This window comes from Xenia sp. Carnegie-2017, unplaced genomic scaffold (genome assembly GCF_021976095.1).
Source record: "Xenia sp. Carnegie-2017 unplaced genomic scaffold, XeniaSp_v1 HiC_scaffold_20, whole genome shotgun sequence".
Taxonomy (NCBI): domain Eukaryota; kingdom Metazoa; phylum Cnidaria; class Anthozoa; order Malacalcyonacea; family Xeniidae; genus Xenia; species Xenia sp. Carnegie-2017.
Window position 1 is genome coordinate 15,759,330 of NW_025813483.1, and position 22,286 is coordinate 15,781,615.

General features: G+C 34.9%; 7 protein-coding genes and 1 long non-coding RNA gene across 11 annotated transcripts; 4 read left to right on the forward strand and 4 right to left on the reverse strand.

The window, feature by feature from the left end:
- Window positions 1-299: 299 nt before the first annotated feature.
- LOC124441440 (coiled-coil domain-containing protein 170-like) lies at window positions 300-5,462 on the forward strand. Of its 2 annotated transcripts, XM_046991913.1 has the most exons (17): window positions 300-816; window positions 1,100-1,143; window positions 1,306-1,342; window positions 1,431-1,574; window positions 1,763-1,846; window positions 1,916-1,972; window positions 2,180-2,437; window positions 2,522-2,611; window positions 2,714-2,811; window positions 2,924-3,139; window positions 3,405-3,468; window positions 3,546-3,656; window positions 3,735-3,935; window positions 4,049-4,171; window positions 4,511-4,804; window positions 4,927-5,162; window positions 5,262-5,462. In XM_046991913.1, exons 1-16 carry the CDS (start codon window positions 607-609, stop codon window positions 5,134-5,136), a joined length of 2,241 nt encoding a protein of 746 aa, XP_046847869.1. In that variant the 5' UTR covers window positions 300-606; the 3' UTR covers window positions 5,137-5,162; window positions 5,262-5,462. The 2 variants fall into 2 exon arrangements, with proteins under 2 accessions (XP_046847869.1, XP_046847870.1); XM_046991914.1 differs by lacking the exons at window positions 300-816; window positions 1,100-1,143; window positions 1,306-1,342; window positions 1,431-1,574 and having other exon boundaries at window positions 1,680-1,852.
- LOC124441456 lies at window positions 1,640-2,162 on the reverse strand. The gene is made up of 2 exons (XR_006946971.1): window positions 2,040-2,162; window positions 1,640-1,770 (listed from the first exon to the last, which is right to left on the reverse strand). It is a non-coding gene; the product is annotated as an uncharacterized LOC124441456 (long non-coding RNA).
- A 1,242-nt stretch (window positions 5,463-6,704) lies between the features above and the next one.
- LOC124441444 (mediator of RNA polymerase II transcription subunit 17-like) lies at window positions 6,705-11,637 on the reverse strand. Of its 2 annotated transcripts, none has more exons than XM_046991918.1 (14): window positions 11,508-11,637; window positions 10,967-11,125; window positions 10,629-10,764; window positions 10,294-10,474; window positions 9,977-10,144; window positions 9,798-9,907; window positions 9,436-9,504; window positions 9,248-9,349; window positions 8,774-8,988; window positions 8,549-8,605; window positions 8,152-8,283; window positions 7,812-7,926; window positions 7,526-7,667; window positions 6,705-7,258 (listed from the first exon to the last, which is right to left on the reverse strand). In XM_046991918.1, the coding sequence occupies exons 1-13, from the start codon at window positions 11,615-11,617 to the stop codon at window positions 7,581-7,583; spliced, it is 1,641 nt and encodes a 546-aa protein (XP_046847874.1). In that variant the 5' UTR covers window positions 11,618-11,637; the 3' UTR covers window positions 6,705-7,258; window positions 7,526-7,580. The 2 variants fall into 2 exon arrangements, with proteins under 2 accessions (XP_046847874.1, XP_046847873.1); XM_046991917.1 differs by having other exon boundaries at window positions 9,281-9,349; window positions 11,508-11,629.
- Window positions 11,638-12,689: 1,052 nt separating this feature from the next.
- LOC124441441 (DC-STAMP domain-containing protein 2-like) lies at window positions 12,690-15,840 on the forward strand. The gene has a single exon (XM_046991915.1). The coding sequence runs from the start codon at window positions 13,107-13,109 to the stop codon at window positions 15,324-15,326; it is 2,220 nt and encodes a 739-aa protein (XP_046847871.1). The 5' UTR covers window positions 12,690-13,106; the 3' UTR covers window positions 15,327-15,840.
- A 214-nt stretch (window positions 15,841-16,054) lies between these two features.
- LOC124441773 (serine/threonine-protein kinase Nek6-like) lies at window positions 16,055-17,621 on the forward strand. The gene is made up of 2 exons (XM_046992240.1): window positions 16,055-16,792; window positions 17,047-17,621. Exons 1-2 carry the CDS (start codon window positions 16,055-16,057, stop codon window positions 17,344-17,346), a joined length of 1,038 nt encoding a protein of 345 aa, XP_046848196.1. The 3' UTR covers window positions 17,347-17,621.
- LOC124441446 (leucine-rich repeat protein 1-like) lies at window positions 17,449-19,643 on the reverse strand. Its single transcript, XM_046991922.1, has 5 exons — window positions 19,343-19,643; window positions 18,825-18,923; window positions 18,021-18,739; window positions 17,701-17,943; window positions 17,449-17,555 (listed from the first exon to the last, which is right to left on the reverse strand). The coding sequence occupies exons 1-5, from the start codon at window positions 19,541-19,543 to the stop codon at window positions 17,516-17,518; spliced, it is 1,302 nt and encodes a 433-aa protein (XP_046847878.1). The 5' UTR covers window positions 19,544-19,643; the 3' UTR covers window positions 17,449-17,515.
- A 41-nt stretch (window positions 19,644-19,684) lies between these two features.
- On the forward strand, window positions 19,685-21,576 carry LOC124441450 (tubulin-folding cofactor B-like). Of its 2 annotated transcripts, none has more exons than XM_046991927.1 (5): window positions 19,685-19,850; window positions 19,918-20,061; window positions 20,585-20,684; window positions 20,758-21,019; window positions 21,090-21,576. In XM_046991927.1, the coding sequence occupies exons 1-5, from the start codon at window positions 19,764-19,766 to the stop codon at window positions 21,139-21,141; spliced, it is 645 nt and encodes a 214-aa protein (XP_046847883.1). In that variant the 5' UTR covers window positions 19,685-19,763; the 3' UTR covers window positions 21,142-21,576. The 2 variants fall into 2 exon arrangements, with proteins under 2 accessions (XP_046847883.1, XP_046847882.1); XM_046991926.1 differs by having other exon boundaries at window positions 20,758-20,999.
- LOC124441453 (B9 domain-containing protein 2-like) lies at window positions 21,251-22,249 on the reverse strand. The gene is given in 2 exon segments (XM_046991929.1): window positions 21,251-21,973; window positions 21,976-22,249. Coding segments are annotated over 2 exon segments (525 nt in total). The 5' UTR covers window positions 22,121-22,249; the 3' UTR covers window positions 21,251-21,593.
- Between the last annotated feature and the right edge of the window lie 37 nt (window positions 22,250-22,286).

Here is a 22,286-nt window from a genome sequence, read left to right on the forward strand (position 1 = left end):
CCTGCGTGATCCATTAAATCCACCAAGGTCTTTTCAATCTGATCGATCTTTTTCCCAGTCGTATTAAAACGAGACACAATTTCACTCTCTGTTTTATTCAACTTGTCCTGTAATTGCTGAAATGAACTTTGTATCAGATCTGTAAGCTCATGGATTGTTGTTGGATTCACGTTAGAGTTCTCCATCATTTGCCAGGGACTTAAACCATGTAGAACAGACAAATCTTTAGTGAAATAGCAAAAGAGAGTAGAATATCATATAGGGCAACGGAGGACGCGATCAATTTACATTGTTTAAATAATTTAAGATCCTGTTAAATTTCCGGTGAATAGTTTGATTTAGATGTTGAACAAATGAATATTTAATGCTCTTCTCCACTGATTCTCCAAAAAATGCAGTTATTGTCACGTGACTTCGAATACAAGCAACGTAAAATTTCTCTACGACGACAAATAATGAATGATCGTTGCTCAGATACCATCGTCAAGGAGACGACGCTGAAACATCAAAATAACAATGATAAAGATGAAAAAACGTATTGAAATTTTATAAAGCAAAGTGGACCAATACACTGTTTCATCCATACGATTTTAAAGTCAGAATCACATGGCTCAATTACCAAATATCAAACCCAAACGTAAAATTAAATCATCTATTGAGTATGTGGATGATTCTGATATTATACTTGATTCAGAAGGAAATGAAATTCGTGGCGAAACATACACATCTTTACATTCAACTATGAATGGATGTCGAAGACCTTTGAGTGCAGATGCTTCAAGTTCTAATTCTACAGGACATAAAAAATCGGCCGAGGTAGAAATATATACTTTTTTCTACACTTTCCATGTAGAATGAAACACGCTTGAAATATGTTTAACATGTGATAGATCGATTTCTAAAATTCAAATGGATTTTTCTTATATTATTTAAAAAGTAACACTATAATCAATGACTTGAATGAGACGTTTTTTAATGATTACAAAAGTCTTTGATTAAGCATTTAATAACTACATTTACAATATTAAAGAACTTAACGAAATGTAACAATTTTAAATGAGAATGTAAAACGTGACACAAAGGGTGTTCTTTTTCACAGGTTGATCTCAAATTCATTAAAGAGCCTTTGCAACGTTCCATGAGGTAAATAAAATATTAAAAAATTTAGGAAAATGTTGAAAAACTAAGCTCCCGTTGAAATTCAACTGAGCAGTCATCGGACCTTCAATACAAGTATCTCGCATTTTGTGCTTTATCCTTCAACAAATTGTCAGATGAAGTTCATTCAAAATTTTTCAATTATAGGGAAGACGATAATGGCTTACGTAGAAGTTATTATTCAGTATGTACACGGTTGTACAGAATTTTACACCTAACATTTCTATCCTCAGTCCCCACACAACAATATAAAATGTCCGTTATGTTTAAAGGGTGAAATCTCTCGAGGCCTTAAGGCAGAAAACCTTCGAAATTTTCTCAATAACTTGGAGTCACAAGGGGAAGAGGACGCAAGTCAGGTGCTTAAAGAAAAACTAAACCGTTTGCTTCAGGAAAAAGAAACCTTGACATTACAGGTGAAGAAACGATATGATATTATAGAAAAGTCAGTTGTAGAAAACCACCATAGAGATACACGACATGAAATTATAAGATTTTATTATGGTATAGACAATATTCATTAATCATCAAGTAGTGAATAGTCTTCTTGCATCAGCTTTAACTACGCACCGACATGAATGATACTTTTCATGTTCCTTTACAGCTAACACACTACAGAGAGAAAGCAGAGGTCGCGTCAAGTGACTTAGCTGCAGAAAAGATAAAAACTTCCACTCTTAAAAACGAGGTGCAGGTTAAAATCTTAAATAAATTTCATAAATAGCCAATTAGCTGTATAATATAAATCAATCTTTAGGTGAAATCTTGTGAAATACGAGTGTCTGACAAAGATCAACGAGTGACAGATCTCCAGGTATATATATGAGCATATAAAAAAATGTAATGAAACAAAGAAAATCGCATGTTAAAATTCCAATTACCATGAATGGATTACATCAACAACAGCTTATACTGAAGGCATACAATGGTTTAACGCAGAGGAAATTATATTGACGATCATTGTAGTTTCACACACACATATGATATTGCTCCTGAGCATTTAATATATCTTTTATTTTAGTGCGAAATTGCGACACAAAAACAAAATGGGGCCAGGCAGACAGCCCTGATCCAGTCATTACGTCATCGTCTTCAGGAAGCCGAAGAGGCAATCGATGCAAAGGAGAGCGCTGCGTCACGGGGTGACGTCACTATTGCAGCTTTGAAGAAAGAAATGCAAAGTCAGCAGGATCGGCTACAACAAGCCGAGACGGCGTTAAAACGACGAATAAACGAGGAGGAAAACGCTACGAAAAAAGCACACTCGTGGAAGACAAAGGTACTAAAAGATAATTTGAACAAAAAATTTATGGAACAAATCCAGTGAGGACTTTCCACTCAACTATCCAATTTTCTTTCTCAGTATCTTGAATTGAAGGATCAATTGAGTTCAGTACTTCATGTCGACTTGTCAGAAAGTACCTTGGAGTCAACTTCATTACTTATTAAAAAGGTGTGTAGGAAAAGACGTCAGACAATCAAAGATTAAATCTTCAAACAAAAACTCGGCTTTTTCCAACTATACACTCAGATAACGGCAAGAAATTTGTTTCAGGTGAATGATCTAGTTCGAGATAGACAAAATTTGGAAGAGAAAACGAAAAGTCTTTCTGATAGCTTACAAGAAAATGATTTGGAATCAAAAGCAAGGAGGTACGAACAGAAACTTTTTGAACAACTAAAACTTTCAGATGAAAGATTAAATTTACGCATAAAATTAAAATCTCAGAAACTAATAAAAAAATTGATGACATACATAAAACAGGGAAACGATAATGCGCTTAGTTGCGGAGGTTGGAAACGAGAAAAAAGAAGTAGAAAAACAGCAGCAGACTATTAAGGATTTCAACCGTAAGAATGATACATTGGAACAAAAAGTTTGCCAACTCGAAGTAGACTTGGAAAATTCTCGTGATAAATTAAAGACGAGTCAGGAAGTGTGGTCGACAACACGGGATGCTCTACAGGAACGCGAAGAAAAGTAAGAATGATATCGAAAATTCGTTTGACTCTGCGGATTATTTAACTGGATATAACTAGATATAACTGAAAGCTTATTTCCCACCTGAAGAGCCAGCAAGTCAAATTTCCGCACTAAAATGCTACACTTCAGCTCCTGCGAGGAGAGAAAATTTGTCTTCATGCAAATATATGTCTATATACCTTAAGAGAGCATTTCAAAAAATGATTTTCAGTTTTATGATGCAGACTAAAAAGCAACAGAAGAAATTTTCATATCTTTTCAGATTAAACTTATTAGAGCAATCTTTGCAAAACGCGAAAGAAAATGAGCAAGCAGTACAGACAAAGGTAACATAAAACACACTTATTGCACTCCCAGCAACCGTGAAGACAAAAATTTTATGTATTTCTTCATTACTTCATAGTTAACAAAGTTTTGCCACCATCTCTCTGAAATCATGAATTGCGAGGAATCCGAAGAAAGTATAATAAACAATGTGAAGAAAATAACGAGAGAATGTCGAGATGCGAACTCTGTAAAAAAATACTTTTCAATAATTACCATAGTTGAAAAAATGCAAATCTAAACGACATTTCCATTTTTCTTTCATCAGACAGTAGAAAACATTCAAATAAAACTGCGAAACACACAAGAAGAGTTGGATGGTCAAAGAAACATCAACAGAACAACACTACGACGTGCAGTTGAAGCCGAAAGTCAGATGAAAGATATGGAAGACAGGAGTTCTGGATTGGAAGGCGAGTTACTTTCATCGGATGTTGAAAGAGATCAGTTAAGAGAAGATCGTCACAAAGTAAATCCGTTAATTCTTAATCTGCACTTGATTTTACCCATATAACTATTATTCATAAGTAAAGTTTCTTTTTGCTAAGGCTATTTTCGAAAAACATATCACACTTTTTACAGTACATGCGATTCTGTGAGAATCTTGCCAACACAATGAAATTAAATGAGATCGCTCAGGATGCCGGTCTTGACGTGAACGGTGAAGCTCTATTGGAGAGAGCCAGACAGCTTGTGAAACTGGAAGTAAGTGAAAATTTACGGATAAAATTTCCACTCTATTTACTTTCGAACATGGATGTATATATAGGATATAGATTAAAACTGTAGAGATGAAACAAAAATTTACCATGGGAATAATTAAACGTTGAGAAATAACTTTTCTTCCAATAATAAAGGTAGTAAAAAGATGATGAAATTACAACAATGGAGCAGAAATCACTGATACACAATCTTAGTAATTTACATTCGATTTTCCTCGAAATCTATGGAAACTACATCAACATTGGATGTGCTGCTAACACAACCAACAAAGATATCTCTAGAATTCTTCATAAATGAATTAAATAAATGCTTTCATTGCAGAGTGAAGAAATTAATGATCGCAGTAGTACTATATACAGCCTTCAAAGAAAACTGAAATGGTTTAAACAACAGATGCAAAGTAAAGACCTGCAATTAGGCCTTTTACAAAAGAAGTTATCGAGCCTTGATGATACCATTAGGAGTAAGAGTCGTGTTGAAGTAGAACGTGACGAATCAACGATAAAATTCAAAAAACTTCAAAAACAGTGTGAAAAATACCGCGGAGAACTTCTACAATCACAAAAACAAGTGACAGAACTGAAAGCTCAACTTTTGGAAACGAGTGAATTAAAGGTAAGCAATTATTTAAACTGAAGATATGGACTACAGAATAAAGTATTGTTTTGAAGTTGATACAGACTGCAAATGCACACAAAACGGACTTTAAGATTCGTATTCAATGCCCTCTAATTTAGAGAGAAAACATGACACAAAGTCAAAAAATTGAAGATCTTGAACTTATGATAAGTAAGCTAGCTAAAAGTAAAGAACGAACGACACGTCAGCTGCAAGGAATGAAAAGAAATCTTCATCATAGCGAAGCTGAGGCTAAAGAAGAAAAAGTAAAAACATACAGTAGTATTAATCAATTGAAGGTCGAGTTGAACAACGTAAAAAAACTCTAGAAGAAACACATACAAGGGAAAAACAGGTATGCCTGCTTTGTGGAGACATAAGATCCATAAAATAAAACATCACAACTCTCAGTTTCAAAATAAGAAAGCCATAACTAACAACCGCTCTTATATAGTTGCTGGATTTCCGGAAAGTGCTTGCAAAGCTCCTGGGAATGAATGTTGAAAACCTTTCTGTACCTGACTTTGAAATCATTTCTCGTATCGAGCGACTGGTCCAAGCACACCGCGCGCACGCCATCACTACGCATAGCCTGGAAACTAGTTTACAGGACATGGACGCACGTTATCGCGAAAGTTATGAAGACACAATGGCCATATTGAAAAACCCAAGAACATAGAAGACTAAATACATTACTGATGATAACAAGCGCAAAATATTATCATATCAGATCAAAGTATAAACAAAACATCTCAATTAGCGCAAGAATCAAAGAAAGTACAGAAACACCTGCAAGCAGCATTGAAAAAGATTAAATTCAAAAAAAAGTCGACAACTTGATCATTGAATATCACACAACATGTTCCAAATTGCCATTGAAAAGTCCACGTTCACTGATATAAATTCCATAAAAAGACAAATATAGCGATATCATCGAGGAAATCTCGTCCACAGTTGTTCATGCATTAACATAAAGAGTGCTTAAAAAATTTTTATGTATTTTATACGGAGTAATTATATCATATGTTCAGCTACGCTGAAGGTATAAATATCTCATGTAGTACAAACTATATGTAGCAACGAGAGACATAAAGCATTTAAGACTTTATAAATTACATTAAAGCATGCTTCATTAAAGCATGATCCATCAATACGCAGACACGATAACGCCAAAAATGTGTATTGGACAAACTGGAGACGATTGACACACAAGTACAGCAGAAATATGAATACCGTGGTGAAAAATCACGCCAGCAAAATTATTATAAAATTGTTAAAAATTAAGAGAACAAAACCTCCAAAACGAAATAAAAACCAAACGCCAAATAGAATTGCCACGAAAGAATTGATGAAGTGGACCAAACTTAATTTTACAAAGGAATCTAAAATGCCGGTTTCCAATAATGCACTAAAATTCTGTGACATTTGTTGTTTCGTGCGAAGAATCCGCGGTTTTTGAATGTTTTTTTGAGAAATGTCTCTGGTTTGATGAACATGTTCGAAGACGACATAGAATGCAGGTTAATATAAATGTAGTAATAACAAACAACAATACACCAAGAAATATAATGATCAAAGACAACGAGCTTGAATCAGCCATTAAGAACTACACAATATCCTCCTTTTTCCTCAATATTCCAACATCAAATAAATGACCAAAGCAAGGCGCTTTACTTTTTCACACTCTAATGTAGGTAACAACGAAAACGTCTCTTTCCCCTGATATCATCATAACGTAATATTATTACACAACTACCTAACGAGGTTTGCAAGTTGAAAGATTTAACGAGGATGTAAGAGTAGAACACATAATGACGAAACAGATGTTTCTTCAGACTATACAGATTGACGCTGTGTTTAATATGCATGTGGCCAACAAAGTGAGAGAACGCAAGGGTTAGACAGACGTCTTCTTTAATTGCAAAAACACTAGACAATTATTGAACATTATCTTGTCGTTTTTCGCACGGCAAACGCATGAGGATTGCTAGCAGTATAATTGCATCATTTGAAAACAAGTTATTAAAGACGAGGAAAAAAACCCAAAGTAAAGAATTTAACTGCATGTATAGAAAGTCAAAAATCCAAAGATTTTCATGACGTGCAGCATTTCCCCGAAAACACCTGTATTCATTATTGTTTGCTACCTTAGCATATTATTACACAAATATTTATGATCCGTTTATACAATCTTGCCTAATGAAGACATATAAGGAACATTTGTCCTTAACAAACATACCTTACAGATTTCAACTGGTTTGTAAGATAATTGTTATTTTTTCCAAAAATGTTCTCCCAGGAGTGTTGAAGTAGTGTAAGGAATGATAGTTTCTACATATAGAAGACCATTGTGGCTCATTCTCCAGAATCTTTGGCAAAGTGTCGCCGTACTGTGAAGACTTGACTTTGATGTGAATATTTGAAGGAGGTGAAATCTCGATGAAAACTTCCCTAGAAATTCAAAGGCGATATTATTAAAGATTTCAAAGCATAAAAACACCACGATAAAGCAACAAAGTACGTTTTATTTCTTTTTAATGCCACGGCATTGATGAAATAGGGAAATGAATGCAAGTAAAAAATAAAAATAATTCAGGATGTTTAGAGTCAATCAATGTATTGAGCTTGTACAGGTGGGCTTCACTTAGTGACCTGACAATTAAAGAATTCACATTTCTACAGATTCGAGTATAAAGTTAATGTAATTTCAGTGCTTGCCTTTCTTTCTCGGGCAAAGTAAGAAGTAATCCAGCAAGATGACCATTTACACCATCTATCGAACCAAGAAATTATTACATCTAACATTCCATCCCAAACGTAACGCTTCCTTCTTCGCAATCTCTAGCATAAATAATTGCACCTATAAATGATAAGTAACAAAAATGGTCTCAAATCAAAACATAGCTACAATGTTATAAAGTGAACGAATTCCAATCATTTGTGTCATAGTACTAGAAAATATAACGTACATTGTTTTGAAAGAAGTAAAGTTCGTCATTTATACCTGATTTTTTAACGTTTCTTTTAGTTCGTTGACATCAGCAGACAGCGTGATTCCCAAACCATCTTGTCGAGTTACATGTATTGTGTCTTTGTCAACTTTAACGGCAAGGCACGTTCTGAAGAAAGAGTGATAACTTTTAAGGAAATAATAGTGAGATAAAAAGTTTTACAATCAGTGATTAAGTTACTGACTTTAATCTTCAATCATCATAAAAAAGCAGTAAAAATAAGTAAAAGATGAATTCATGTTCAAGTTCAATAATACCAAACTTTCAAGATGTTGACAGACATAAACAAATGTAAAACAATATAAATGTCCAGCACAATCGGATGATTCTAACCTTTCCATTCTCTCTACCAAGCCAATACAGACAGAAGCAAATGAGGATGTCTCCGTTGAAAGACTACTCCAGTGACAAGAGATCAGCGGATCAGATATTTCTTCAGATAAGTCTTGAATAACTCTATCAACTCTGCAGATGCATAAAAATGAAATTCGTGATCATTGGTTTTTGACACACGAAACCTAATGCATGAAGATTATCTCTAGTTTGACAGCCAGAATCTCAAAAGTTGATCCTTCATTCTAATTCATTCAACAGCTGAGGATTGGATCAATGATTAATTTTCGAATTAAAGAACATGAAATGAAGAGATAAGCAATGGAAAACGAAATCAAAACTCAAAAGACTTGCAACCGTAACAGAATAAATAAATCCCAAAAAGAAAAAAACGCACCTTCTTGTAAGTATGTGATGTTTAGCTATATTGATCAACTTATCCAAAAGTTTTGGACTAGAATGAAAATAAACCATCAAATTAAAAAACTAAAATACTAGCAACACAACAGAAAATAAAGCGGGAAGCTTAAAATTGACAAGTTTTTTTTAAAGAATGCCATGCACTGGTGTTTGCTATAATATAATTTCATACACCTCAGCAACAATGTAGTTTTATTCGTACTTTGTTTTTAACTTGTTAAAATCTTCTAAGACCATACATGATGGACCAGCAACACAAATCTTTTTGTTGCCTTTCATTGCAATCCCAGAAGTCACTGGGCGTGGTGTACAATGATCGTAGTTGAAACGATGTTGCTGTCGAAGTAATATTTGTCCCGTGAACTCGAAAATATTGAGGGGAGTGGGTCCTTGCAGTTGACCAATACGTGCTTCGTTCTACAAACCAAATCATCAAAATTTAATTATTTCATCAGATGAATGAATTTTTTAGGTTTACTACAGATTTTGCAGAAAATTATAATTCATTCCATGATTCCATCGATTAAGTCGAACAAGACTAACCATTGACGTTCATAAAATAAACAAGATCATGCTGGTGATTGCTTATTTGTTCAACACTATTCAAATTTCTAAGTTTTTTTGTGATATGTTGATGCACAGCATGAGAAATTTTCAGATAATTAAAAACCCTTACAATTTCTGAATCATCAACAAGATAGTTGATCACCTGTTTTTCTTCATTTTCATCATTTGTTTGATGAGTCTGAGTTATTGACATGATTGTCTGAGGAAATATCTACACAAAACAAGTTATAAGATAAAAAAAACTTTAGTTTATGAGATGCTTAAAACAAACTGGGATATAAAGATACATTTAGTTACCTCCATTTTTATTTCATTGTTTAATACTAGTTTAGGCAATCCTTTACTGTGATAACACTCGTGGACAAGCTGGACAACAAAGATTATACACATTAAATTTAGTTTAACATTACTGCTACAAGCTCATTTCCTTGGGCATGCAAGCCATTCAGCTGTGTGAGATTATAATTGAAATGTGATAACTAGAGATGCACGAATGTGATCTTAGGGGGGGTGATTTCCATGGGTGTGATAGGATCATTGAAGTATGATACATAACTGCAGATAAACGTATGTGATCCCTGGTTGGTTGGATTTCCATGGTTGTGAGAGGATCACTTAAGTGTGGTAATGGTAGAAATATGGGACAGTTTGAAATTCACCTGAGCAAACAATTCTTTAACATACAGATTATTTTGAGCAATACATAGTTCCTGATGCCATGGTGCAACACCTTCACGATAGAATTGCTGATTTATAGTCTTTCGTAAATCTATTCAAAAATTAGAAATTTTCTACACTAAAAAGGTAAACCAAATAGAAATAAACGAGTGTCACTCACCTTTCCCATAAGAATATGTCAACTCTTCTCCATGTAAAATTTTTACTTGCATTTCTCTGACACCTCTTAAATCAGTTGAGATGTTCACATCAAGACTACTCTTTCTGTCTTCTGTATTTGTATCTTTCTTAACTTCAAATGCACCACTGTGCCAAAACCTTGAACCAGCTACAAAGGTAAAATGATCAAAAATCCTCTACCATAAACCCTTAATTTTTCTGGTAAATTTTTCTTTGCCGATAAATATATCTAATGACAACAGATGTTAATTGCAGCAGCAAAGATAATTTTAGGAGTAAAAATAAATATTTGCTGACCAGATTTATACGAAAGATCCCCAAGAATTAAGTCTCCAGATTTTTTCAATCTCCAGTGTTTCCTAAGTTTCATCAACTCAGCATAAAAATTATTTCTGTCTACATTCCCTTGTTGTTCTTTTAAACCAACTGCCATGTTTTGCATTCCTTGAATGAGAATCTTGCTTGCATCAGCAAAATTCTATAAAAATTTAATTCAATTGTTGGATCTACTTGTATAGAAACATAAAAGTGGTAACTCAAAAGGAACTCTCTTCATAAACTCACAAATGTTTTCAGAAGATCTTGTGTAACACTTAAAAATATGCTGTAACTCACAATCAAACAATTCTCACCTTTCGTTTACTGAGCAATCTAACTGCAGGTTTTGGAGGGGCTTCCATTTGTGACACTGTATCAAGTGAAATGTATTTCTTCTCACGAGCAACATTAAGTATATCCACCAAGACACAAAGGTTAGTTAATGTGTTTCTAAACACAGGAGGAAAAGTTTGATTAAAAGGAAAACATTGAAGTGGGTGTGTGTGTCAATGAAGCAGTTAATGATGATGGGGTTCTTCGTTCTATGAAATTAACTAATCCCTTCTATGGTTATAAAGCAACAATTAATGGCCACATGTCAACTATTATTCATAGAGAATATGTATGCCATGTTAAACATAGTTGAATGAACCTTAATTTATTCCTCACAGAGTCCCAAGGCCAAAGAGATGGTTGAAATAGAGGTTTATCTCCTTTGTCTACATCAGTTTCTTCCTCTTCTTCTTCAAGCGTTTTTGTGAAGTCAATTTTTTGAGCGAGATGAGCAAGCTCCTCAGACATGGAAAGTTGACTGAATGGAACACATTAAAACATAACATGACTTAATAGACATTCAATACACAAAAATGGTTTCGAAACTTTTTAAAACTCGAATGAACGATGATGAAAAATTCTGGTTAAACTAAAATATGAATGACGAACTGTGATCGCTATACAATTGCCTATATATGAAAGTTAAGCATGCATATCTTTCTAAAGCAGTTATGTTTTCATTGCTGTAAAGAAGTGGACTCATAACAATGAGAAACCCTCAACTCCTCTAGAGTCTAGGGTCATTGGGTTAAAAGTTTTATAGTTTAAATTATACACACTGAGGTATATGTTTTCGTCTATTTTTAGATAATATTTCACAGTTTTCTCATGCAAAGACTTTAACGCACAATAAAACTTACGGCACATGCGTCTCTTGTCCATCACGCGAGATTTCTTGCACTCTGCTCTCCAATAATTGTTCGACTGCTATTGGAATAGAAGACGCCATATTGTCCTTTGGCCCAACCATGGGCCCGACGTTACCTGAGCGGGAATCAGCAGGAAACACGAAATTGCTGTAACCAGTTTGTAATTTTCTGGTTCTGTGGTTGCTGGAGTGTCCAGAGTAATGAGAGTATCAAGCATTATGAACATGGTAACTGTCTTTTTCCACCTACGTCAAACAGTTTACTTTTCCAACTTTGTACAAGCCTGCAACAAAGTTGGAGTCTCTTTGGGTACTGGAGGGTTGACAAAAAATCACAATAAACTTTTCTACTCGATACAATATGGGAGAGGTTTCAGTCATTTAACCAATCATTTTTCAATCATTTAACCAAGCATTAAAAAAAGATCGTTGACTATTAAATCAAAGTAAAAAAATCCTTCAAGTGCATTGTTAAGGGCTATCTTGTTGATGGGAGCTGGTGTAATCAAAGAATATCTGATTGTCCAGCTATGTAATGATGAGAATAAAGCATCAAAAAAGAGCGTTTGGAACAAAGATTTGAACATGAATTCTGGTTCTTCGACGATAGCTTTGGAACAAGACATAAGTTCGCCAATAACAACGAGTTTTTTTTCTGAAATTAATTTTTCTTTCATGGTTTTACTTTTTGCGAGGGGGGCCGGGGGGATCATGTAATTCATTTATTGGGGGTCATCAATGGGTTCACGTGTGACATTTATGATATCTTGATGGAAATTTATGTGTGCTTTTTTCTTTTCATGTCAAAGAAGGTCTTCTCCTAAAACCCTCAGATTTCAACATGAAAGGGGGACAAAATTGAATGTACATCGAATTACTTGGTTTGGTCAGAGTGACGTGCTTACATAACAAAAAAACACGCTTTACACATAGACAAAATTCATAAATCTTTCATGTTTGAGTAGATGCATTAATGAAACATTTCCATATTGAAATGAGCTCTTCAATAGCTGAAATTGAAACTTCCTTAACGATGTCCGGTAATTTTCTCCGTCATCTGTCATTATTAACAGACGCAGCTCCTACATCATTAATTCATGTTATTTATTTGTTGTTGCTCCACAGGAATTCTTCCTGGTTTTTTTTATCAAACTTTCAATAACTAGTGAAAACGTCGTTTTGCTAATTTTCAGGGCTTTGCATCTGACTTGCAAATCACAGACATCAACATATCAAGAAACTCCGAAGGAAGCCATATAATTAGTGCTGTCAATACAAATAAGATATCTGAGACGATAAATTTTGAAATTCAATATACATTGATGTGAGCAATTTATCTCGCAATGGAATCGATGTTTGGCCGATCTTACTGTTGTCCTACATAGGTACAAAAAGTTTTGTGTTTGAACAAAAGGAACGAGATCATGGGAAAATTCTCAAAAGAGAAAACGGAATTAAGATCAGCCAAGAGAGCAGATGTTGACCAAACCACGCCACAGCAAGATGCCAGTTTGGCCAATGTTAAAGAATTAAAATTATACCGGACAAAGACGGAGAGGTGGAGAAGACGAAAGACAAGGACGTTGCCAACATGTCTAAGAATGGCAAAACTGGTTTAGACAATGAAAAGTATAATTTGCTGCCAAGGAAACCCGTGCGACTCTTAACATTCACGGGTAACAAGGAAGATGACTCAAAGCACAGTCAAAGTGTCAACTGCAGCCACCTAAATGACAATAAACAGTCGCTGCCATCGACAGACACGGCATCAAAAACAATAGAAGAAAAGAAAAACAGTTTGAGTGATGGAAAGAAGAATGTTTGTCAATCATACAGACGACATTTCTATGACGATGATCATCCATATGAAGATCCAAACGTGTTCATATGTAATGCTGAAAAGCCACTCGCGAAAAAGCAAAATCATTCTAAAGAGTATAACGACGCCAGAGGCAAACAAAAAAAGATGAATGAACCGCCAACAAGTCCTGTTAGCATAAAATCCGGCATTAGTAAATCGACAGAAAGTATTAAAGCAGCAGTAAAAGGTTTGAAAGAAAGTCATGCGTCGATCATGACCGACACATCTACTGCTCGAAGCATATTTGCCGGTCTTGTAGCATTATTGCTTGCTCTTATTGTGTTTCTTGCTTTATATTTCTTGTTACATTGTCATGGTCTACTTGCTGTTACCATCGCAATTGTTGTTCACAGCGCAGTATTCCTTTATCTTGGTTTTCTGAATGGCAAACGGATTAAGTGTCTTGTGTTGCTTACTCTACCTAGTGTTTGTTCTCGAGGTGGAAGATTTGCCTTATATGTACTGTTAGGATATTTTGTGATCACTGGTCCTTTTTGTAATACGGTGAAAAACCTCAAAATCGTACGCAACACAATGAAGTGCATGGAACAAGAACAGGAGGTGGTAGCATCACGACTCATGAGACGATTTAAAGTTGCACAAAAATGTTTATGGAATGTTGAAGGATCTATTGTATCATTAAACAAGACGTTTCCTTATGTACCATGCCTTGTGGAAAGATGTATAAAAATAAAAAGTAAATTTATACATATGTGTGATTCTGACAAGTATGCACTATCCCCGAAGTTTTGTAAAGCATCAGAGGGACTATCTTGTTTTAATGGAACATTTATATATGAAGGACGGTGCCAAGGTACATCAGTGTATTGTATTCATGAATTCAACGAACTATCCAAACTTCTGAATGACATCAGCAGCAACGATAGCGAGTGTAGTTTCCTAGAATTATTCAGTCTAATGTTTCCTCTTCTTATTCTTTTGGTCTTTTACGAAGGTTACCGCTACGAGATAAAGTACCGGACTTTCAACAACTTTAATAATTTCTTTCTCACGGGACATTTTCAGGTAATTGATCAACGTCGAGCTTCGTGTGATCGTGAAGCTGTCTTACCGTTACGTAAGGTGGAACTGAGGAGACATGTTCGACCTCAAACTTTATGTAACATAACTGAAGAAGAGAAAAGCTCGTTATATAAAATGTTGCAAACATTTTTTATTGTGTTGTTGCTTGTCTTGTTTCTCACTATTTCCGATCTATTCTTGTATTGCAAATTCAACAATGAAAATGATGAATTCGTTCCACGGGAAAACTCCACTCAACCTACGTCGGAATGGCTAGACTTAAATGCTTTTGATGTAAATGCTACAGATATTGGCAACTCAACAATTCAAAAAACCAATACAACATCAGTACTCATGAAAACATCTTCAAATAAAAAACACGACGCGTGTTGGGCGGAAGTAAAAGCTCCTGGTTTAACAAGCAAAGTATTTCTTCCACTTGTCATATCACTTTTGTTATTTCTTATTCTTTTTGATGGCTACGTGTCTAGGTTACGATGGTACATTTGTAGCAGAATTTATCCACAGCGAGAAAAGGAACGTGCATTTTATCTTTATAACAGGATACTGGAAGATCGCGTTCAATTGGTTGAGCAATGTCGAAAGAGAATGAAATCCTATCATCGTGAAATGAATTCTCTCAAATCGTTGGAAGTGACGAGAATACTCTCCAAACAGTCGCCTTGGTTTTCCAAGTTTCTTGAAAAATGTCATTTCAACCTTAGACGATGTGTTGTGTGCAGGGACTGGGAGAAACCGGAATTTAAAATCTGTCATGGACTAGATTGTTTGGGCGTCTACTGCCTCACATGCTACTTTGATGTTGATAAAAAATGCCTGTATTGTGACACAGAACTAAAATATAGTTTGTCACAAAAACTTGCTTCTGAAAGACAACATTTAAGCTCTAAAGAATCTCTTGTGTAGCAGTTTTACTTTAACATAATTTGCCATTAGCTGCGCATTGAAAAATGCTCAGAATGTCACGAAAATGAAACAAACATCGTCATGTTAGACTATATGCTACAAGAAACTGTATTTAAATTTTTTTCGACGTTATGTATAAATTCTTAAATATATGTATATATTGCGTAAATGCTTCTAAGTAAAAAAGTCTAGTTAGTATCTAGTAGGTTATAACCACGATTTGTCAAAATAATTTGGGTGATGAAAAGAGGTCTATGATCACAATACAGAAGAGAACAAGAACAGTTGAACAAAAGTCAGTGCAGTTCAACGAAAGAGTCAAAAAAAGATTTCATTGGCGCACCTAAACCATCATATTTAATTTACCATCACAAATGTTGTTTCAGTTTCGCCTGCAACTGAAAATGTGTTTGAATTTTATTCCATGGTCAAATTCCATTGAATATTCGTCATGAAAAATATTCCATTAACTGATAAGATCTAATCGTGATTAAAATCAAGCATTTACCATTTATATTTGTTTATATTTTTCAATGAAGTCGACAAACAATGTTAAGAAAGCGTAGTCTAATTGATCATGTTTTCCACATCAGCCGTCGTCACAATCGTAAGAAACAGCAAATTACTGCTAAATTAGGTGACGTATTGGGGATAGAAAATGCTTACTTTATTTGGTGCGCATTAATGAAAAGACGTGCGAACGCATTTTGTATAAAAAATACCGCAAAATGAGCGAATCCTTGGTGGAGAAAATGAAAAACCTAAATTTTGACATTCTCAATCCAGAAGAGCCCAGTCAGAGGACTACAACGACATCAAGTCTTCAAGAATCGTGCCGAAAATCAATCATGCGAGCGGTTGGCTTAGACAGGTTGTGCAAAGCATCGGAACTTCCGGTACCAAAGCCAATGGTTAACTTTCTTGCGGGCGAGTTATCCACCAACGACTTTTTCGTCAATAGAAACAGTTTGAACTCTGAGAATATTACAAATTGTATCTACCCTGCACAATGCTTGCTTGACAATCGTACAGTCATGTTGAAATGTATAGCATCAAATGTGAAAACGCCAGAAATGGATACGGCCGTGAAAGCCTGGGGCGACCTAAATCATGCATATCTGATGAAATGTTTCGCGGAATTCAAGCAAAACAAACATGATATAATGATCTTTGAGCACGCCCCACATTCGTTTGCCGATATTCAAACCAAACTCCGCACATCCAACGGAACAATACCCGAAGCATTGATATGGAAGGCATTTGCGCAACTCTGCGAGGTATTGGTTTTCCTTAAGTCACGTGGTTTGACGTACGAGAAACTTAAACCAGAATGTATAGCTTTTGACTCCGAAGGAAATCTTAAATTGGACAGTCTTCTCTTGTATATGCCTTTCAAAGAAGATGAGATGATGGACGGAACAGCTGTGGACGACGAGGGTCTGAAAGGGATATACACTTCACCTGAGGTAAAGTTCTTGTTAAGATGGGCTTTCTGTTGATGAGTCAACACGTTGTTCAAATGCCTATGTTTGTGACACTAGACAATGGACCGGTTTGAAAAAAATCATAGAATTAAATACCAAAACAACAATGACAAAACTAAACTCTGAAGTATATAAAACTCCTTCTTAACACAAAATAAAAAGGAACGAAAGGGAAGATGCTTAAAAACGTCAAACCACCTAACTTTGTACATTTGCAATCATTTCTATTGACTTAGGAAATCAATGAAGAACCTTCAGAAAAATCGCTTACGTGGACAGTAGGTTGCTGTGTATACGAGATGGCCACATTGCGACCAGCCTACGCAATACAGGGTACAGACATGTTTTCAGCTATCAATCAAATCATGGAAGGAAATCCACCACAGCCCATTGCTTCAAGCTACTCTGAAGAATTACGAAATCTCGTCGATCGTTGTCTAGCATCAAATGCCGAATCTCGTCCAAGTATTGAAGAGGTTCTTGCAGCAACGAAAGACAAAGCATCCCAAGTTCAAGAGTCCATCGTCAATCTTTAAAACTCTCATTTTTTAACGGATTTTTAGAAGTATCTATGCACTAATTTTACAAAAAAGCATAATAAGTACGCTCACTGGTTTGAATCAAATCTCAAATGGAAATCGAACATAAAAAAGGATTTATATAACTTTACTATCTATGCACTAATATTACAGAGTTTTACAACGTTCAACGGTTCAACATACGTCTTTGAAAACGGTATCTCGTCCTAATTAACAAAAAATTTACATGTACAACTTTTCGCGAACATTTTAAAAGTTTATGTGCCTATTAATAAGTTCAAACGTCAAAACCATTGCGGGGAATCGTCCATTTTTTGTTGGTAAAGTATTTCGAAAACCCAAGTCATTTACCTTAACCAATCCATTTGTATTTTATGCATCTTTCCATTAAAACATTGCTGTGAGCAGTAGTAGAGTTCAATGGGAACATAACGGTCACCAGAGGAGATAACTTCTTGAGCCAAATCATTGAGAAACGTACATCCAATCCCATAGATACAGCTGATACACCAACGTCGACATTTGAAACAGATTTTCGCAGAATCGAGAAAATCGCAGAGCAATCTTCCAATCATATGTGGATTATAAGATAATCTAAGAAAGGGAAGAATGTTCACCATATTTACATTACCAAAAATGAAACAAGAATGCAAAACGAGTTGCATTTTTACCTTGCTCTCTTGATAGCTTTTCCCGCCAGATCTTGAAGACTATAATCGAGACAATTGCGCGTGATTTGAAAATTTTCGTGAGTTAAAAACTTGTTTGCTGCAATGTCCAATTTTTGCAGCTTCAAATTTGAGGCAACTGTCCATGGTAAAATGGTTAAATTGTTGTTACTGACATCTAACAATCGTAGATTAACAAGTTCGCAAGTGTTGTAAGGTAGTGAGACAATATTGTTATTGTTTAGCTTCAAGTTCACCAATGATGTTATACAACCAAAAGCAACAGGTAAATACACTAACTTGTTATGACTCAAATCAAGTGCTATCAATTTGATATTTAGACAGAACCTTGATGGTATCCATTGCAGTTCATTAGATGATAAGTTTAAATTCCTCAGTTTTCTTAAATGATCCAAGGAAAAATTTAATTCTTTTAATTTGTTGTTAGACAAATTTAACTCAACAAGATTGGATAGTGACAATATGCGAACATCAAACTTTATCAAGGAACAATTTACCAAACCCAACTTCACTAAACCCTCTGGAAATGCAGCTTTTGTTTTTAGATACTCGCTATGGCCAACAAGCATCAAATCTTGCTTAGTTTTCAGTTTATCTGCTTTTTTTATTGAAGTAATAACTGGCAATTTGACTTTTTTTCCCTCTGTGCTGCTAGTTCCCATTAGGATGGTTAGAAATTTGTATAGGATTTTAGGATCAGCCTACAAAGATAACAGATGTCCATGAATTTTACAAAACTTTTTCAAAACTTTTCTATTTTAGAGAAAGGTAACAAATCAAACTTACTTTGCTTATACATAACTCATGTGATGGTTGCTTGAAACGTATTGTTGCCTTACCATCACCAACAAATTTCCCAAATATATTTGAAATGTTTTCCTTGACCTTAAAAATCAAGGCAAGTAAAAATTATCAATACTTAGGGATATACTTTAATGAGACCACAATGTAAGCCCTTAATATTAATAAATCTCTTTTCTGAAACCCCAACATGGAACTATTCCCCTTAAAGAAATGATCATCACTAACCATTTCCACCACATGTGTTATCCTCAATTGTACCCAGACAACCCTTCACACATACCTTAATGCATAGTTTGCTGACTAAGTTAAGCATTGCACCAGCATTGCAGAGCTATGGATTTCACTCAGGCCAGAGAACCTATCTTACTTATCCCTCTTCAGTCTTCACCAATCCTCCAAACATGGGAAGTGAACCAACATAGCCATATATTTGTTACTGTATCTATTTTAATGCTACGATAAAAATTTAAATAATGCTTCTAAATACTCTATTGAAATACCTTATACTTGGATCCAGAAAGGTCATTAGCAGTAGAAAGCATCAAGAGAACGTTGTCTTTTTCTTGATTTTGGTGACATTTGATCGAAGAACGAGCAGCTTTTCTGCCAACTGAAATACTTGCTCTTGTTGCTTTCCGACGGCAAACTAAGCCCTGTGTAGATGACCAGTTTTGAACTATAACCTCACAATCCAAACGCATATTTTAAAGCCGCTTGTACCGTATAGTTTTCAACATTTACCCAAAGTTTTGAAATTGGAAATCAAATTGACCCGCCATATTTTGCGAACGCAGTTTATTTACCACGTGACACTAACAAACCAATCACAAGGCTTTGTTTTTTATTCCAGGCAATAATGAACAAAGAAAAATATATTAAAAAGTAGTAAGTTGACACTTTTTATAAGTTTTTTACTCGACAATGTTAACTTTACAAATAAGTAGCTCCATAAGAGATGCTACTTCAGAAAGAAGATTCCAAGAAAACATTACTGTTGAAAACTTGAAGGTATAAAAAACAAAGAGATAATTATGATAATTAATATAAATGTGAAACTTTAAAATCTATTTCCCAGGGAAAACTAGAGATGATCACTGGTGTGATGGCAACAATGATGGATTTAGAAGTCTATAACAATCAAAACAAATTCATTTGCAAATTAAATGATGACTTGGCATCACTTAATTCTTATCCCTTGCAAAACAACATGAGACTTCATGTTAGTACGATTATGTTACAGTATAGAAAGAAACAGTAGTTCCACTCTATAGCAATTTTTTGTGTAACACATATCTTATTATGCATGTGATTAGCATAGTGGCAGCCAGTCAATTGCTTTTTTTGACCAATAGGAGGCAGAGATGGCTAGCCGCAGCCAGTAATATAATTAAATATACAGCACCAAGTTGCACAATGGAGTGAGACTGCTGTTTGTTTGTATACTGTGATTATGTATAGAAATTTTAATACTGCATGTCATGACTGTATTTTATATCTTTGTTTCTAAAATGCATTGGTTGTTACATTAAATTTCCTGGTTACCAAATAAAAAATTTCATTATGAACAAAATTTTCTAGTTCATATTATTGCTCTAAGTAACCCATGTTATAGTTTACTAAAGTGAGTGCAACAGACATCCTGCTAACAAACAACAATCATTGATAAACTTTTAATGTTCTTGGTGTTTTAGCCATGTGTGGTTTTGTCTAACTGAATGATCATTTTTATATGATATTTAAAGGTGATCAATAAAGATCCATCAACAACTTTTGGTGAGTTTGATGATGTATCAAAAGTGGAAAAATATGTAATGGATCAAAGTGAATATGAGAAAAAGACAGGTGAGAAAATAGTGCCAAGTTTTATGAAATGCAAACAAAAGCTAAATTGTAATTCACTATTTGTGTCTAACAGATTCTGTCTTGGCTTTCAAGAAGCAAAACAAGCTTGGTCGTTTTGGCAAAGCTGATCCAGGCCAAAAAGAAAAGAAAGAAGAGGCTGAACATTTGGAAAATGAAAAGGCCAAGAGTATCACTCCAGGTTGTAGATGCTTGGTAACAAGATCAGGCATTCCACCTAGAAAGGGAATGGTTAAATTTGTAGGAAAAACAGAGTTTGCTGATGGATGGTGGATTGGTGTCCAATATGATGAACCAGTTGGTAAAAATGATGGAAGGTTTGTCATTGATCACTTGACAAAGAATGTATTTGAATTATATTTGAATTCTTTCTTTTTTTCCATGTAGTGTAAAAGGCAAAGATATTTTGAATGCCCCTTTAAGTATGGAGCATTTGTAAAACCATCTTGTGTTGAAATTGGTGACTTTCCGGAGGAAAATTTTGATGAGGATGATGATGAAATGTAAGGATAGTAATATGCATTGGAGAATTGCAAATTATCTAAATATTTTATGCATATCAACAATCAGAATAAGTTAGTTTATTTAAAACATATAGATGAGTAATTTATTATTAGTATGGTTAAAGCTGTAAAGCCAAAAATTCTTTGCGTTTGCCTCTTGTTTACTTCTACGACAGGATTGGCTTATCAGTGGCTATTTTTCAAAACCCCAAGTGGTTTTAAGCAGTTAAATGTGACAACTATCTTTGGTCATGTTTATTTTTCCAACCATAATAAAATTCTTACTATAAATGCATGTAGATGCTTGAGGGTGCAGATATACCGCCCGGTATATCCCTGGTCATAATAAAATTGTTGTCAGGGCTTGTGTATATCTGTTGTTGCTATGCTAGCATTCAATACCAAATTTATCAAAATTTCTGGTAATGATACCAAGTTGCAAATGAACGCTACCCATTGCTGTTGTTCTCAGTCTATATCTATCAGCTGCTGTGTAAATGACATCAGATGTCTTCAATTGCGCTCCTCCACCGAGAAAATAAGATCTAAATTGTTCTTTCCAAGAACCCACAGGCCGCCATGTAACACAGTCTATTTCATGGGTTCCAGGCGATGTGGGAACATGACAAAAACCGTAGCCATATATCTGATTGCGACCAAATGAATCCTGATGCCATACTTGAAAATGGAGCTTTGGCCATCCTTTTAGCCCATTCGTGGCAAAATGTAAATCAATAGGATGTGACCATTTAGCGCACTCTTCGTTCTGGGGTTGTCTACTTGTGTTTGTCCTTCTTTCACTCCAGCCAGCAACCGCCATGATCCTTCAACATGAACTGACCATTTGCAATAAAGACTATGGGAAGGGAAACCGCTAGCCCCAATTATCTCGCCAATAATGTGTATTTCTGCCATTTTGTAAACGCAACTTCTTTTAAAACAATTGTTTTAAAGATCGCTTAGTTTCTCAGGAAGAAGCACAGAGAAGAAGCATTGGAAGAAAACGCCATTTTAATGAAATGATTTGTTACCAACGGTTACCATAATATTAACTATTCTAATTATGCATAAACATTACAAT

What these genes read in the sequence shown, in the direction of transcription:
- LOC124441440 (XM_046991913.1), top strand. Translation starts at nt 607, where the DNA reads ATGGCTCAATTACCAAATATCAAACCCAAACGTAAAATTAAATCATCT. An exon ending in TTGGAATCAAAAGCAAGGAG is followed by an intron (nt 2,812 to 2,923) that starts GTACGAACAGAA and finishes TACATAAAACAG; the next exon opens with GGAAACGATAATGCGCTTAG. An exon ending in AATGTCGAGATGCGAACTCT is followed by an intron (nt 3,657 to 3,734) that starts GTAAAAAAATAC and finishes TTCTTTCATCAG; the next exon opens with ACAGTAGAAAACATTCAAAT.
- LOC124441444 (XM_046991918.1), bottom strand. Translation starts at nt 11,617, where the DNA reads ATGGTTGGGCCAAAGGACAATATGGCGTCTTCTATTCCAATAGCAGTC. An exon ending in TCTGTGAGGAATAAATTAAG is followed by an intron (nt 10,765 to 10,966) that starts GTTCATTCAACT and finishes TCCTGTGTTTAG; the next exon opens with AAACACATTAACTAACCTTT. An exon ending in AAGAAACGTTAAAAAATCAG is followed by an intron (nt 7,668 to 7,811) that starts GTATAAATGACG and finishes TATCATTTATAG; the next exon opens with GTGCAATTATTTATGCTAGA.
- LOC124441441 (XM_046991915.1), top strand. Translation starts at nt 13,107, where the DNA reads ATGTCTAAGAATGGCAAAACTGGTTTAGACAATGAAAAGTATAATTTG.
- LOC124441773 (XM_046992240.1), top strand. Translation starts at nt 16,055, where the DNA reads ATGAGCGAATCCTTGGTGGAGAAAATGAAAAACCTAAATTTTGACATT. An exon ending in GGATATACACTTCACCTGAG is followed by an intron (nt 16,793 to 17,046) that starts GTAAAGTTCTTG and finishes CTATTGACTTAG; the next exon opens with GAAATCAATGAAGAACCTTC.
- LOC124441446 (XM_046991922.1), bottom strand. Translation starts at nt 19,543, where the DNA reads ATGCGTTTGGATTGTGAGGTTATAGTTCAAAACTGGTCATCTACACAG. An exon ending in ATGAGTTATGTATAAGCAAA is followed by an intron (nt 18,740 to 18,824) that starts GTAAGTTTGATT and finishes TTATCTTTGTAG; the next exon opens with GCTGATCCTAAAATCCTATA. An exon ending in ATACAAATGGATTGGTTAAG is followed by an intron (nt 17,556 to 17,700) that starts GTAAATGACTTG and finishes TTTGTTAATTAG; the next exon opens with GACGAGATACCGTTTTCAAA.
- LOC124441450 (XM_046991926.1), top strand. Translation starts at nt 19,764, where the DNA reads ATGTTAACTTTACAAATAAGTAGCTCCATAAGAGATGCTACTTCAGAA. An exon ending in AAAACAACATGAGACTTCAT is followed by an intron (nt 20,062 to 20,584) that starts GTTAGTACGATT and finishes TGATATTTAAAG; the next exon opens with GTGATCAATAAAGATCCATC. An exon ending in TGAATATGAGAAAAAGACAG is followed by an intron (nt 20,685 to 20,757) that starts GTGAGAAAATAG and finishes TGTGTCTAACAG; the next exon opens with ATTCTGTCTTGGCTTTCAAG.